Below are 17,331 nucleotides of genomic sequence, written 5' to 3'. Positions count from 1 at the left end.
TTCTTTTTATTTCTCTTGCATCCCCTGCTGGGAAGTGCAGAGAGGTTCCCAACATCCATAGCTCCCAATGTCCATGCAGTGTCACAGGTCTGGAACAGCCTCTTTGACTGCCTGGCAGGTTTAGATTAGTGTTTGGATGGGGTTGCAGTCCTTAATTCTGGATTTTTTCCCCATTTTGAATAAAAAGCGAATTACTCAAGAAATGGAATTCCAACTTACTAAGAAGTGGTAGAGAATTGTCTCTGATGAAAGAGGAAAGTATTAGATACTTGGAAGAAGTGATTTAAGTAAGCACAGACTGTTAATGTTCATGTGAATTGCTGGGTTGGCAAAGAAATAGCTAAGAAGTGTGAATGGATATCATGCATTTTAAGACATTATTAATTCTGAAACCTAAAGATAAAACTGGTAAAGTACTGAAAATGGAAATTACATGAGTAGCAAAAATACATTAAATTTAACATTGAACAGAGAAAGAGCAGGACAGGTATTGTATTTATAATTTCATATTTAATTCACATTGTTAATTAATTTTAAACTGTTCCTGAATTTCTAAAAGGGATGTTGAATTGGATACACCAGTAGAAAGATGCACACTACCATCAAGTCAGTCTCACCTACCAGATGTGTTAAAAAGCCATGAAGGTCTAAGCACAAGTTTCGCTTTAGTCTCTGTTTTGGCCTGGTCTTTTTTTACATTAAGTAATTAATTATGTCCTTTTTTTTACACAGAAACTGATTTTGCGGATTTCTGCTCCACTTACTCAGGAACTCAACATTAAGTTTTACTAGAATGATCAGAACACAGACTCAACTGAGCATCCTTGCCCCTCAGATTCTGACCTCACTTTGATTTTAATGTAAAAAATGCTTTTAGTCATTAAAATATTGCTTATGAACCTGATGACTGATCTTTTTTATAAAGTATTTGTAAGTCAGTATTATTCAAATGAAATTTTCAATAGTAGTTAATGAGTATTACCATAAATTGATGTATGGTCAACATAGCATAGAGGGAAACATCTTGAAAGTTCTGTCTCACCATGGATGGAGATAATATTTGGAAATGCTCTCACTGGGAACAAATTCTGCACAGCTTACCCTTTTTGGTTTTTTTTCAAAGATATGGTAGCAAAAAAATCCCAGAACAACCAGGAGTCAGCTCAATTCCCATAGCCCTGTTCTAGAGGAGGCAATGTGTGTTAGCAGGAGAATACATAGGAAACACAGCTAATCAAAGGCTGGACATACCTAGGTCTGCTTTGTAGTTCAGCTGCTTCTGGCTGCAGAGTGATCTCCCAAGACCATAAGAAGCTCCAGCTTGTGGAAACAGCACTAAGGAGTCACTATAATTTTAACTATTTTATATATTTGAAATTTTTTAATATATTGGTTGTATTATTATTTTAATAATATTTTACATAACCAGCCATGAATACAAAATGCAATACATATACTATATAATAACTATTAATATATTAAATATGATATAACCACATCTAACAAATCAGATAATTGTCTCAGACTACAAAACTTACAACTGTAGTGATAATTTGATTTAGTCTCCATTTCCATGTTCCTGAACTGTGATCATGACCTGGACATGTCTTGGTATGCAGTAATCATAGGGACAATTTTTTGAAAGCTTGGTGAATTTCTTTCAAGAATCTGATTCTCTATGGAGACTGCTCGCAGTGTTACAGTTGCTCTTACCACAGCAAATGGTTTGTGCTCTTAAATTTACTTTGTGACTTCTGACAGTAGGGATCCACATCATGGCGGGCCAGAGCTTCACAAACTCAGCTGTTCCCATGCTTTTAACTGTGCTGAAAAACTCTTTTGCCTTTGTTGAGAAATCTGAGTTGCACTTTGTAACTAGAAGAGCTTTAATAGTGATAAGGCAGTTAGGAAGTGACTGTGTTCCAGTTTAGGTTGCCAGCACCAGCTAATGAAGTTCCCTCAGGACACTGCAGGCAATCTTAAGCCTGGTCTCAAGCTCCTTAAGGTGCTTGTGACTCTTCCTGTTCCTGTCTTCCACCATAACTAAAATGTACAAACCCCACTTCTTACAACAGAAGTGTCATGTCTGTTCCTAGCAGATGAATTTTGTTTCCAAAACTCTGCAGGAAAAGGCATCAGCCTCAGGCTACTCTTGCTAAAAGCCCCACAACACTTCTCCACGGGAAACTGCTCCTGACATACCGTCACATGTGCAAGTCCAGCATGCTTTAACAAGAATGTCCAATTTTCACAACAGGCAGTTCGAGACCACTTGAGGAGGATTTCATCCAGGTGTTTTTACATGGTCACTGTTCCTCTGAGTTAGCCATGATGCACAACAGAGCGGTATAAACTTCTCCAGTTTAGCATATGCAGGAAGACAAATGTAGCTCTGACAGACTGCTAAAGACTCCTTCATCAAAGTGAGATGGGTCTTGTGGAGAAATCTTAAGACTTGGGTATCTCCAGAGTCTTTGCTGTTTGAAATAAGATCTGATGTAAGATATGTTTGCTCTGCACAGTGCAGAGAAAAGAACTTGCTCATCAGCTCTTTTGTGGGAAGAATTTGGAGGAGGTACTACAAAAAATGTGTAGCTGAAGGTGGAGAGAAAAGGCTGAAGAAGAGCAGAACATGGGCAGTGGGGTGAAAGCTGATTCAAGGTGATGGATGAAATTACCATCTTCATTGCTATAAAATACAGAACATAACTAGAGTTCTTGATGAAATAAACACTTGAAAATTATGCCCTTGTGAGTCTGCAGACTATGCAAACTAAGGGCCTTGTGCAAAGGGAGGATGTTACAATGCTTTGTGAGAGCTGTGTATTTGGGACAGAGGAAAGCAGGAGAGCCTCTGCCAGAGCAAACACCACCAGCAGGCAGCTAGACAGAGCAAACACCACCAGCAGACAGAGCATTGCTGCTGCACAAACCTGAGGAACAGCAGAGCCTGTACTGCATGTCATGGCTCTGCATCAGAGATCTCAGGGCAGGACCAACCAGTGGAGGCTCCAGCTGGCAGTGGAGGTGTTAGTCCTGTGGCCACTGGCCACAGACATGTTGTTTTGGGCTCAGCCACACTGCCAGTCATCCTCTTGTGCTGCCTGTGTGAGCCTTGAGGCTGCTCACCCTGAGCATGTTGCAAACATAACCAGAGAAAGCTGTTGGATGGCTTGACAATGTGGGACAGATGGGGACCACTAAAGCAGACCAGTTCTATGCAGAATCCAGTCTCTTTCATATGGTCTTTGCAAGAATGGCATCAGAAGTGCCTGCTGCCAGTTATCTCCAAGATTTCTCTAAAAGTGTAGATGTTAGTTCCTCACCTTGGTAAGAGAGCAAGAGAGCACTGAGTTAGAGAAAGCAAATTTGTAAGCACCCTGGTTAGGAGCAGGGGAATGGGATTTGGTTTTTCAGGGGGAGGGGTTTTTTTGGTAAAGGGGGTTTGCCTCTAATTTGTAGCACAGTGTGGGTAGAAGCAGGACTGTGAGAGGGGAGGTGGTGAATTTGCTGACAAACAGCGACAAAGGAAACTGGTGTGGAAGTTGGAGCACAGATGTGGCTGAAGAGCAGGGGAGATGCCACCTCTATAAAGAGCCCTTTGCTGGATAACCATGTGGAGTCAGTCAGTGCTCACAGGTTTTCTGTGAAATCAGTAAATAACCTAGTGCTTTCATATATATCTTAATAAAAAAGACCATAAAAATATGCTCCTACTGGCATCAATATACTGTTCAGGCTTGTATTACAACTTAGATTTTATTCTTGTTTGTGTCTTGTAGCTTCAGTGAACACAACAGGAAATCGCTAGTCAGTAATACATCTGCCTTGGGCTCTGATTTCACGTATTTATTTCATAAAAGTAAGCAAGGCAGACCTTGGTCAGCATTTGTATTAGGGACATCAAAGAAAAATGGAGTTTGCATGTGTCTCTAAATATTTATGCTCTCTGAGCATTGAGCTGCAGCTGTAATTTTGGATCATTTACACTTTTTTTGAAGTTCTGGTTACACTGCTTAGTCCTTCCCATCCCAACAGTTCTGAGGTTTTTTTTTTTTGGTTTTTTGTTTGTTTGGTTGGTTTCCTTTTGTTTTTGAGAAAAGGATAACAACTTCAACAAAATATAGTGATCATGTGTTAAAAGTGATATGAGGTGAATCCAAGAATCTACAGATAAATATTTTAGTGTCTTTAAAGATTAGATTAAACATGAACTTCGACAAGTGTTGGCATGTATTCAATTTATTACAGATAGAGATTTGCAGTGGAGAGAGAACTTCTCAGCCTGGGATTTAAAAGCATTGTTAGTCAGCTGCTTTCTCCATCCTGCCTTTGTTAGCCATAAAACCCTCCAGCTGAGTCCTTCAGAACCTGAAGGAGTTGAAATGTAAAGGGAAAAATATTATTTTGCATTTCAAAACCCTGTTGATTCCAGGCTCCTGCCTTAGGAAGCCATAAAGAGAACACAGAAACTCACCAGTCAAGGTATGCTGACCCCTAGGCAGATGCCATTAGGTTTCACTTCTGCAGAGAAAAGAAAAGTAAACATTCTCATTGCCACTCCATGGACACTTTGGGAGTTTTTTCATCTAAAATGAGGTATTTTAGGTTTAAGCTCAAAGGATCCCACTGTCAGTTCTTGTGAAAGGTTTGTGTTGATTTTGTATAACATGAAAAGATGGTGGTAGCCTGAACAGCTGCACTGGTAGAAGTAGCACAAATGAAACAAAGGGGACAGACACAGGGAGCTCGGCTACGATCAGGAAGCTGGACACAAAAAGCAGTGTATGGCCCAATGTAGGATTGCATGTCTTGGAACAAAGAAGAGACAAAAGAAGATGTGACTCTGTTAGAGCAAAGGAGACATGGGAGGAGATTCGGACCTCGTTGGACCTGAGCATGCATTCCCAATGAAGGGTTTAATCAAAATGGAGGTAGAGCAACCTCAGATATACAGACAAATAAAGGCAGAGAGGCTACACTTCATCTGTTTGTTATACTGGTACCATCTTGCTGTAACATTGTCCCATCTGGTGCCAGAAATATGTGGAATATACTGAAAAACATAAGCTTGCTACAAAGAAAAGCCAGAAAAATGTTTGAAGGACTAGAAAAAATGCATTTTCTAGAGAATGCACCAAGTTCTGCCTCTCTCTAATGGCCAAGAGAAGGCTCAGTCCCATGAGAGTCTCAGTGTACCTGTGGGAGCAGAAATATGGTAGCAGCAGCTCTTTAACAAGCAAAGGTAGGATTTGGTGTCTGTTAATGAAATTAGACAAATTCAAAGACTTATATTTTAACTGTCAGAACATCTTGTCAAGAACTCTCTCGAATTCTTCTGCAGTAGGAATTTTTAAATGAGTAGATGCTTTTCTAAAATAAATACTCTTGTTCAGTAATTCAGGATTTATTTTGGAACAGTATCCCTAGTCTGTGCCATGCCAGTTGATCACAGCAGTCCCTCTTGGGTTTGAAATTATGAATAATCAAAGGATGTTTTGTAGGCTTATTTGCAAAACATACGCATATTTCTGTGACAAGTCAATGCTTTTGGAGGTCTCCACATAGTTACAAAGATCACCAAATGTCATTGATAGAATTGGATTTTTGGGATATGTTACGTAATATATTTTGAATGTTTAACTTCTAGTGACGGTTCTGGTAATTAAATTTTCCTGTCACCAGGTGGAACTGGAATCTTCTTGAAAGTCAAAGCAATTCACTGCCATTCTCATGCAGGGGCTGTTTGCTCCTCGTGCTGCCAAGAGGTCTAAAACAAGGAAGAAAAGTATCACTGTGATGAGCATGAGGTAGAGAACAGGAGAGCCCTACAGCAGAGCCAGTGCCTGGCTGTGGGGAGCGGTGACCCATTTTCTGGCCCACACCCCTTGCCCAGGGGCAGGCTTGCAAAAACTACACAGCTGCTGGTATGACAAGGGAAGGTCAGTGTGACATCCAAAAATGCCAGTTACCCCCAAGGCCTGGGGTAATGTGACTGGGGGTGGATATAGGACCAGTCAGATGTCAATGCTCAGCACCATGGTACAAGCCAGAATGCAACCTCCCCTGGATTGCTCCCTGGTGCAGGCACTTACCAGGATCCATGAGCTGGGCTGTGAAGTGCCTCCTTGACTTCTCTGCTCCCAAATCTGTGGGGCAGGTGGCTGGAGCCCCAACCATGACTTGTAGAGACCTTGGCTGGGAGACTTGTCACTGCGCTCACTGCAAATGCATAAAGTGCAAATGCTCCTGTGGAAGATTATGAAATGAAGGTGAGATAGGCATTCTAAGCTCACAGGGAAGGAGACTGCCAGGGCCTTGTCTTGTGGGGCACATTTCCATCACAAGGGGGAAATAGAGCTGCCAGAGGATGTGCCAGCAAAATTGGACTTGCTCTCTAGGGACTAACAAACTACAGGGATTAAAACTAACACAGATGCAGAATGCTGTGTATATAAGCTCTAGCAATGCTCCCAGGTCATGCCCCAGCTTTGGTAGACACAGCCCCATGGCTACCAAGATGTCATACCATAAGTATCTCCAAGGGAAAAAAAATGTATATCAGAGTATTCTGATGTCCTCTCCTGTTTGTCACTCAATAAAACCAGCAAGTTCTGTGAATTCTGAGGAGACAGCACAGTTCCAAACAGCAAGGCTGGAGGTCCCCAAATGCTCCTGTTCACTGTCCTGACTGTTACATTAAGGCACGAGAAAAGCCAAAAAGGAGGGCAGGAAACTGCCAAGTGCTCTTGGCCGAGAGGAATGCAGTCAACTGGAGAAGCCCTGAGAGTGCAGAGGCAGGGAGAGATGCATTGAACAGCAGGAGAAGAGCCTGGGAGCTATTCTGAGCAGTTCCAGGCCTGAGACAGATGGTGAGGTTTTTCCTAGTGACCCAGAAGGGATTGTGGAGCCCTTGTAGCAACTAGACACTCTTCTAAAGGTTGTTGCAGAGCTGCACCACAGAGAAAGATGCAGGTAGAAAAAAAATCCTAAAGAAATGGAGTTGTATGTTCTTTCTGTTCAGTGAACTTTGCTCAGGAGATCATTGCAGTTGTAGCTTCAGGGATTTGCCAAAAACATTTTGGGGTGTTGTTTGCAAAGAAAAGGAATGGTAGATCTATGGGCACAGAGCAAACCAGTTTCCTGCTGAGTAAATGGTTTGCTTTATGCACTCCTTGGTTTATGCTGTTTCACCTGTGCTTCACAAGCATTCAATAGCAGCCCTACCTCAATTTTTGGTGTGACCAGAATCTAGCACTTGTGGGATATAATAAAATCCTTTTGTGTTCTTGCTGATAGTTCAGAAGGACTACTCTGGTTCCTCCTACCTTTTCCCTCCCTCTCCCCCATATAAACACACATAGGTAGGCGAAAATGGGGGTGTGCAGAAATTAAACACGCTGCTGATCTCATACAAACTCCTTCAGACAGACACAGGGATTATTTGAGGCACAAAGGACCTCCCTCTTAGCTGGCGAAGTGCTGTGAAATACAATCTATTTCTCACTTACCATACCTCATGATCAAACAAGGATTGCAAAGCACTGCAGAGCTTGGTGTTTTGGGTTACTACTGAAACCTGTAAGGTTCCTCACATCAGGAAAGCTGCTCAATATTTTACCCTTTCTTTTCTTCAGCCTTTTGCTGCATGCTGTTCCCCCCATATCACTCCTAGCTGATCTTTCATTTTCAGGATTGATTGGACTACATTGTGTCCTTAAATAACCATTACCAAAACTGTTGTGAGAAGTACCCTCTCAGTTGCTAGCTGCCTTCTTCAGATCTTCTCTTTAGAGGTGATGGTGGGTGATGAAGTACCTCTCGATCCTGCCATGGTTTCCCATTCTAGGTCTCAGTCTTTTCCTTTAGATGTTGGTCCCAATGTTTTCTCCAAGCAGTAATAATACCATCTGGGGGCATTTCCCCTTGTATATGAAGATCCCAGATGACAGATTTGTAATACTTCTTTGGTAGGCCATGATGCTGCAATAGTTTTTTAATCATCCATAAAAGGTAAAGTATTGAAAAAAACCCAGATAAAATATAGAAATTTCAATAGAAATTCAGAGGAAGCAAAAAGGAAAGCAACACTCTTCTCTGATTTTTGAAAGGATGTTGATCAGTTTTTTTCACCACCTGATTATGCTTTCTGGAGAATAAATCTGAGAGAGCTGAGATAAAAAGCATAGCAATTATGGGACCTATATATATGCATGTGTACATATATATAAAACTTTACACAATAATTTTGAAGATGCAAGCAATGTTCCTCTCTTTTTCCTTCCATGGGCAAAGTCTGAAGGGAAAACTGTTCTGAGCCATTGCCAAGTTAGTGAAGACAAAAGAACAGTTCCAAACAGTGACGTGTTTTTAGATGAACCAGCTGGAGGTACTGTACTTTATGGCAGAAAAGAAACAATTCTCTTAGTAACACATAAAAGAAAATAATACAGTGCAGAAACTACACAGCATTTCAATATTTCTTAATTTGTTTCATGTGATCATAGAGGTTTAGAGGCTGGAAGAGGAGAAGGTATTTGAGAAAGTCTAACTTAAAATGTCTGGAATTTATAGACAGCTAGAAAGCAATGGAAGTTAAAACAGTGTTTCCAGTGAGATGCCAAGAGTCTGTTTGCCTGTCTCAAACAGATGCTTCCTGCCTTTCAGCATCTAAGGGGAATTTCAAACCATGAAGCAGCAGTTTAAAGATGACTGTTATGTCTTCAAAAGTACTTTTGTATGCGGATGAACTTTCTTTTGTGTATGTTTACCAGACAATTGTAGTCTTGAGTGCATTATTTATTTATTTATCTATCTAGCTTTTTATTTATTTATTTATTAGTCAATCAGTTGCAGCTACACATTTGAACCCTGTTTTGAAAAAGCAGCTATTTATATATTCATGAAATATACTTGTGCATTAAATGTTCATGTCAAGATGGCAATAAATAGAAAATAACAGGATAAAGTAAGAAATGTCGGTTTCGAGCTCCCCGGGTTCCGGCGCGAGAATCACGATGTAACCTCCATGGGAGTATGATCAGCGTTCTAATTTATTGTTTACATTACACACACACATATCGCGTATTCTCTCAGTCTACGAATAGTACAGGAATACCATTGGTCTATGGCTAGGGCGTGCTACCAGCTGGATTGGTGCTTTTCTCAAAACTATGCCTTTCTGTATCAATGTGTTTACCTGCTTCTCCTGGCAGCTGCCGCATTCTATCTATTGTTTACTGCTCTTCTTGAACCAGGCTCAAGGATACAGAGGCCCTGTTTCTCTCTCCATGGCCTGGGCTGTGCCTAAAAATTTCTAAGTTCAAATTTCTTCCAACAACAGGATGTTTTATTTAGTATTTTAAAGGAGATTATGAAACAACTGTTAGATAAAATATTTGCATACATTCTTAATTTTAAATTGTCTGAGGGCTAAATTTCACATTTTGGGTGATGCACAGAATTCCTACTGACTTTTCTGCAAGCAATGTATATGACAAAGGTGCCCCTGTGACAGCATTTTAGTTCAAAGGAAGAACCGTTTGAAGGGAACTTCCTTACTGCCTCCACTTACTGTACTTGGGTCTGGGACCATGGAAAGAGAATTTCTTTCACATGAGCCAAACTAGAATGCACTCCAATGCACTCCAGCCATCAAGCAGCATTCATGCTACATGGAAGTGAATCACCCACAGAGGGTATGGGCTTGATGCTGGTTCTTCAGCACTGGACCTTTCACTGAAGTTTGGTGTTATTGCACTGTACTACCTTTTAAGTCAGACATTGGCTTCAAGGGCAAATTTAGCCTAGAAGTTGGGCTAAATAGCATGAAAATTGTTTAAAGCATTCCCTAAAGATCAATAGAACTTGTGAAGGGACAGAAAGAAATCAGAAAAAAAGTATTTACAGAGAAGTTTAGGCCTTTTGTTTTTGTATTAGCTCATCCTTACACATCAGGAAGGAGGGATAAATGTACATACTGTATGTTTTTCCTCTCTGAAACCTCAGTCCAAACAGAAATTTGAAAAACTTTCAGCCTAACTGCTGCAGAGACAATGTGAACCCAGCAGACTGTTCAAATACTCCTAGTGATCCTCTTTCTGTTTTATTAGTTTAGACTGCTACTGCTGATTCTTATCAGTGATTCAACTCTCAAATTCCTAATGTTACATCTATAATACTGGTGTGATATTTTGTTTTGAGGTGCAGGGTTCAGATCAGCAATTACTGAAATATCGCTTTATGAAAAAAGCAGTATTCTTTCAAATGTGATTCAATTTTTGTTTTAATGATACTGGTTTGGCTAATATACTCTAGTGTAGGCATTAAAGGTACTTTAGATATTCTTTAATAGCCTTTTTTACCCTGTGCTCAGTTTCCAAGCAGAGCAGTTTCTTGCTCACTTTTGTCTACTTTGTTGTTCTTCCTATTTACTGCTCCAGATCATACCCTTTGTTAGTCTTGTGAAGCAGGACAACTGTTGATTATTTGGCTCTGTGTTCTTAAAAGAGCCATTATTAAGCATAATAACCATATCTTCTGCTGAACCTTAAAAAGCAATAATTATCTTATTATAATAGATCTCAAAATCCAACCCTGAAGTGCAAATGCTTTCTACATGGTTTCTTCTTTTTCCACCTCTAGTAAACAGAAGATGCTAATTTAGAGACAGTATAAAATTTATATTCCCTGTAGTTATTATTATCACTGACACAATTACAATGAGTTTTATGTGTTAGTTCCTATGCAACCAATGCTTGAATATGTTTAACAAGTCAAGCCTATTACAGTTCCTTTTCTTAATGCTATTTGTTTTGTACCATTTATGGCTAGAATTTGCTGCAGGATTATCGGTATGCACTCTGCTTTCTTTGGTCTTACTGAACACAGGGAATAAAAAAGATGGAGTGAGATTCCCCCTATTTAAATGTAGGTATCTGCAGCCCAGACTTGGAGATGAGTGGGGATGCCTCTCTCCACCAGTGCAAACAACAGCTCCTTCACAGTATCTCATCCACACTGCCAGGCTCCTTCCTCTGGCTGGGTCTATCCCACCCTGGATCCCACTGCTAGCCTTTGCTAGGTCTCACTGATCACAACAAGAGCCTAGACACCAATCCCCACAGGCACACCTACTCTGTAGACTTTAATACTAGATGAGACGATTTAATCCAGCTATTCAGGTCCCCAGGCACCAGGTTGGAACTGGATAGCAAATCTCCAAACTATCAGAGGGAGGGCTCCTCCTTGAGATGGTCCTTTGCTGATGTCCAGAAGTTTCCAGGCAAGCCAGCTCTGTACAGCAGGTAAGAGTCCCATATCTCCAGCATGAAATGTATTGTGCTGTAGAAAAATGTTAACTAACACACTGCAAAAAACAATCACAAGGATGAAGTAGTTCATGCTACTCACACTATAACCTATAAAGATTTTGTCAACTGATAGAAAGGGAGACAATAATTGTGGGTGAGGATGGACTTACGAGACAGAAAAATGGGCCATGGTTTTCCTATTAGCACTACTGAGAATAGGACAGCTGCTCACACAGTATTGATTTTAGAGATTTTCCTTTTTCCCATTCAAACTGTGATTCTTCTTCCTGCCTTGCCTGGTTTGGGGAACTTGGCATATAATCCCTTACACTAGTTTTAGAGTCATCTCTATTTTTGAAAATTCCTTTGAAATGAAGTTTTTAAATAAAATTGATCTGAAGAAGTGAAGACCAAGGCTTAAAGTTCAGGCATGAAATTTGGGAGATATTTGCATCCTGTACATATGACAGCAATGACCAGGTAACTGGTTTGGCTCAGCTAAGTGATCTATAAGAGCAGTGCAGGGTACTGATTAAAGGTTAGTTGTAATGGTTTGTGGGATACCTGGTTCCTTAATCTTGCTCTGACAACCAGCCAAAAATAGGCAAGTTATCAGTCTTACTGATGTTGCCTAACAAGTTTGCTCTTTGCCTGTCACTTCAGGACTGCAGCGAATGCTACAGACAGGAAAAGCTGGATGTTTGAACTGTGTAGTTGATGTGGTAGGAAAGCCAAGGAACCAGGACTATTTCTGGCAGAGACATAGTCCACACAAAAAAAATCCCTCAAAACCCCACCACAATCTAAAGCATTATTTTACAAGGTTGTTCTGTTTGTTTGTTGTGTTACATGCAAGTACAGTGTCACATTATCCTTTGGGCTATTTTTCTTCTCAAGTAAGCCTAACCTGTTTGTAGAGCAGTGGACCTTTCTTGGAAAGGCTGTGGTGTAGGATATACCCACTCTGGACACCTGTAGGACAATAGGAACTGCTGACTTCAATTGACAACATGTCAGGCCTCAACATAGTTAAATTTCACAGGTATTTTGTAATATTGGCAGCATTTCTGTTAAAATCAGCTAAGGTATAGGGATGGGAAAAGCCTGGATAATCCTACAAATTTACAATGAATTGCTGAAGCAGGAAGAGTTAACAAAGAAATCCCAAGGAGAGAGTGACTGAATCGATCTTTAAGGGACAGTATTTAGCGACTCTCCTTCCTGTGGCAATGACTTTACCGCATTCCTGTTCATCACTGAACCTTCCCTAAGAGCTGAAACACCTCAGGCACTGCTATGTGAAATAATCCAGCAAAACATCTGAGCAGCCGCTCTGCCTGTGAGACACCACAGAGCAGCTTGCAGGCAGCAAACACAGCTGATGGGGACAACTGGCAGAGAGCACAGCTGGCAGAAGCAGCTGCAAGCAAGCCCCGTGGGCAGGGGGGTGGTGAGCAGCCAAGTGCAGTTGCAAACTTCAGCTTAAAGCACAGAGTCCTTTCTGGCTCCTCCATACCAATGCAGAGCAGTGACATGGTAAACTGATATTGCACCAGCCAACCTCTGTCTTTAGGGACAACAGTTCGATCCCTGATCAGCTGGATTATATGATGAAAAGTGAGGGATGGCTAAAGAAGGAGGGGTCTGCAGCCAGTATGTTCCAAGGGAGGACAGTTTTGCTTGCTGTAAATTGTTTTGTGCCCAATTCCTTAAAAGTTTCTATTATTTAAACTCATGTGGGCAACATACTGTTTGTCAATGGGGAAAAATTTTCCTTGTTTAGGTGCATTGATTTAATTCCCCTGGGTTTTAGGCTGACACTTGGACTCCTGTATTTCCAAAGGCCACTTGGAAACAATATCTGCTGCTTTTGGGTAGTCTGTGCTTGGGGAAAAGGCTACAACTCATCTCCTGTTCTACAGCACTATAAACTGTTTACAGCTGCTATCCATCTTGTCTCCAATTCTATGGTTCAACATGCTGCTCTCTAAAATAGAGCTCTGTATATTATATGAATGATTATATGTATTTGCATTGAACTACACTGCACTGTTATTCCAAGGAACCCAGTTAACCATGAAATTCCAATGACTTTAATATTCTCCACTATGTTTCATTTGTGATGTTTCCCAGTAGAGGATAAAACAGTGCATTGAACTGATCCCACAACACACCATTGTAGATACTCTCTAGAATTACTGAGTCATAATCTTTTTAGCATGTGCTGCATTCATTTTGTATAGTGCTAATTTTTAATCAACACATCATTTGGTAAGAAATTATATCAAATCCTTTAGTAAAATCTAGATGTATTACATTGCATTGTCTCCATTCACAGATTTTATCAATAGAAGTAATTATCTGGCATTATTTGTTATCTGTGTGCTCTCTGTTGCCCATGCTCTGCAGTTATCTTTAAAATCCACATGTTGAACCTTAGCCTAATTTAATCTCTTTGAGGCAGGAACAATTCCAGTGTTAAGACAGTGCAGAACACAAAGGGAATTCAGAGAACCAATAATAATAACTGTATGCCAATTATTCTTCAGCTCTCTGCTGTGATCTAGTTGTTTCAAATTTACTGCATTACTTTGGCCAGGACAGAATTTGAAGTACCAAGTACAGAAAAGGACTTTGGTACTTATGAGTTGCATCTTGATATGTCCATATTATAGAATTTTACCTCTAAGCAGAATTTTAAAGCCTATGTTAGGAGTACACACTTCTTAAATGGAACATATATACCTGCAGATACCTAGAAAAGACAGATAATTAGAATTTTTTCACAGATAGTAGCAGCAAGTAGTTATTCTGCATATAATGATGAAATTGTGACCCTCACAGAATGATCTAGTGAAGAGGAGCATCACCATGGTGTGAGAGCAGAGGACTTGCAAGTGGGGACACAGGATGGTGAGTGTGGGAGCAGAGGGTGAAAAGAGGGGGCTTGGGATGCTCCCCCACTGGGGATCCCATCTAGTAAAGAGGTCACCAGTGGCTGGTGAAGAAGGGCAGACTGGGAGCTGGGCAGACCCAAAAGAGCTGAAAGGGCAAGTCTCACCATATATGGTAAAATTGAATGTAAATTGGAGTTTCAACTCAATAAAGCAAGAGCTCACAAGAGTGAATTTGGAAAACAACTCCAGGTGAGGGTTCTTACAGTAGGGAGGAAGAAACCATCAACATCACAACCCTTCTTCCAGCCAAGAAGTAGAAGAAACTTTATCAAGAACATCACACTTCTCGTGGAAAAGGGCATGAGATGCCGATGGCTTGCTACAACCATCTTCTCAAGCAATACTGATGCCATCAAATACAGGACCAAACACAAAAGTCTAAGGCACAGCCCAATGACACAGCTAGGTACTAGAAAGGCTTTGTACAACACTTTTAACTCCATTGCTAATGTCATTCTGCATTAATCAGATAATTTGTACTGTGGCAAGTAGCACTATTGTGACTAGACTAATCTCATTACTGTCTGTTGTGTGGTAATTAGTCTTAACATAACAATAAATTTTTGGCTTCCCATATAAGGTGTTTCCTTTCCTACCCTTAACAGGATTTTAAGTGCAACACTGGTCTCAGAATTCACTTTCACCCAATAACCATGGTATGGACCAGTGGCAATGTAAACAATTACCACATTACAGTTTAATTCTATTAATTTTAACTTTATTTTCTTCTATGCAAATAATTCTTAGAAGATACAATTTTTGTCTGTAGTCACAGTTTCACATATTTAGCTATATAACTTCTGCAATTCCAAAGTGCAGGAAAAATTATGTTTATGAAGTAGAAGCTGTCCCTTTTTATTACAATACCTTTTTTACATATCTAATCTATTCCTCAATATGACAAATAGATCAAGCAAGTATTTCTTTCTCTGTGATTGAAAACAAAGTATATGTATTCCACTGACATTAAGAAAGAAAATGGATTAAAGGAGTAGGACACAATTAACTAAAATCTGAACAATTCTGCAGCTCTAAAATGAGATGTTTATGTTTCAAAAGCCTCTTTCTCCAAAGAGAAAGGGATATTTAGAAATGTTTTAAAAATAAAAAGATGAGAGTTATAGAAAGCTATAAATCTCCTATTTCTTTAGTAGAACTACTTCTATTTTCCATTTGCATTGCAGACAATTTCTCAGAAAGCATATTGGGGAAAAAGCCTTTGATGGAGAAGCAATATGTGTTAGTATTTGCATTTCTCACACTGTCTTCCTTTACTACAAAAGAAGACTCAATTTAATTAATTTTAGATAGAAAATGTCTGTAAGAAGCTTATTTGGGAAAGCAACTATAAAAGGCATAGCATATTTTAAGAGAGCTTTTCAAGGGGTACCAAAAGGGTAATATTAGAAATTCAGTTTCAGACAATATAAAGAATAGGGCAAATGTAAAGTGCAAGATTCACTGCATAGTGAAATATATATCTAAGTTTTGGAGAGTATTTCAAACGGACTTTTATGCTGGATTTACTCCTTAGGAAAACCAAGAGCCATGATGCAGACATAAGGTAATGGTACAGAGGTGGTTGTGGCTTGGCTTCTACAACCTGAGAAACTCCTTTAGTATATTAATTTCACAGACTGGTTGGGAAGTTGCACCAAGGATGATATTACAACCAACACTACATTCTGCCTATGATTTGCATTTCTTCTGAATGAAATAAAATTAATGGTTTACTTAGAAAGAACAAATTGAGCTAATTTTTGTACTGTGATTAATTTTTATTTCTTTACCATAGTATGTTGTGCTATGAAAAGCTATCATGGGACATAAAAAAGAAAAAAACAAACCCAAAAAACCTGATCAGGTTTGAGAGAATAAGCAATAAAGACTTTTATCACATTAATCTTCTGTGTGGAGAGAGGCTCCTGTGCCAGGCCAACGGGAGCCTCGTGGGTTTCAGCACAGCCCAGTGCACAGCCCTGTGCTTGAGGTGGATGTGCCCAGACACGGGTAAAGGAGGTGGGCTCAGGGGCTGGATAGCAGCTCTGCAGCAAAGCTCTTGGCAGACAAGCTGAACATGGACATGAATGAGCAGAGAGATCACCCAGGGCACCATGAAGGTTAACAACCCCCGGGGTTGTGATAGCAGAGCCGACAGGGATTTTTTTTCCCCCAGGACACATCTGTGAACAGCATTAGGACCCCTGCTATTAAGACAGTCAAGTGCAGAGACACATCAGTGCAAGATCATTAAGATGATTAGAGAGCTGATGATTAGAACATAATAAGCAAGAGGAGCAGAGGGAGCTCTCCTTGTGTAGCCTGGAGATGAGAGGGATGAGTCTAACTGCTGCCTTCCATTTCCCAAGCGGAGCTATCCCATGATATTTGTGAGAGTCGCTTTTGAGGTGCTCAACACAGAGGGCAAAAGGCAACAGTCACAAGCTGCAGCAAGGGAAGTCTTAACCGGATACAGGGCAACATTTTACAAGTGCTCAGATGCTGGAAAGGGGTCACCTGGCTAAACTGCACAATCCCTGTCTTGGGGAGTTTTAAGCTCCGGCTGAACAACCCCCCAAACAACTTGGCTTTGGCATTGCCCATGCTCAGAGCAGGAGGACTGGATGAAACATGGCGATCACTTTCAACATCAATGATCCCACCATTCCTTATAAAAAGCAGCAGGTTTCCACGTGTTGGATACTGTGAAACAGGGCTCTCCCTGCTGAGTTAGCTGCCATGCTGAGGATGGACTCATGATGCAAAGCTGGAATTAAGGTTCATGTTAGAAAAAAGTAGAAACTTTTTTAGAGTACAAGATTTTTTTTAGTGCTCTTTTAAAGGGTCATTTATGTTTCTTGGGAAACACACAAACTGGATTAAAAATATATTTTGCAATCAAACTTCTTCTAAAATTACTAAAATTACTACATAACTGTGCTAATTATATCACTATGAAAAGATACACCAAAACTGTAAATGATTAAGGACCTGAAGTTAATATTTAAAGTGCAATATTAATTTGTACAGAATTATCTGTTAAATTCAAGAGGGTTAATTAG

At 40.2% G+C, this 17,331-nt stretch overlaps 1 protein-coding gene across 1 annotated transcript in view; it reads left to right on the top strand.

The window, feature by feature from the left end:
• The window catches only part of LOC139669589 (sucrase-isomaltase, intestinal-like), a 36,441-nt gene extending 35,570 nt beyond the window's left edge, over positions 1–871 (top strand). The window contains exon 18 of the mRNA XM_071550089.1: positions 733–871. Coding sequence (XP_071406190.1) covers positions 733–792 — 60 coding nt within the window. The 3' untranslated portion in view covers positions 793–871. The remainder of the gene's footprint in view (positions 1–732) is intronic.
• Positions 872–17,331: the final 16,460 nt, after the last annotated feature.

This window comes from Pithys albifrons, chromosome 3 (genome assembly GCF_047495875.1).
Source record: "Pithys albifrons albifrons isolate INPA30051 chromosome 3, PitAlb_v1, whole genome shotgun sequence".
NCBI classification, from domain to species: Eukaryota; Metazoa; Chordata; class Aves; order Passeriformes; family Thamnophilidae; genus Pithys; species Pithys albifrons.
The sequence above is the reverse complement of the archived record's forward strand: the minus strand, read 5'-3'. Positions and strand labels throughout refer to the sequence as shown.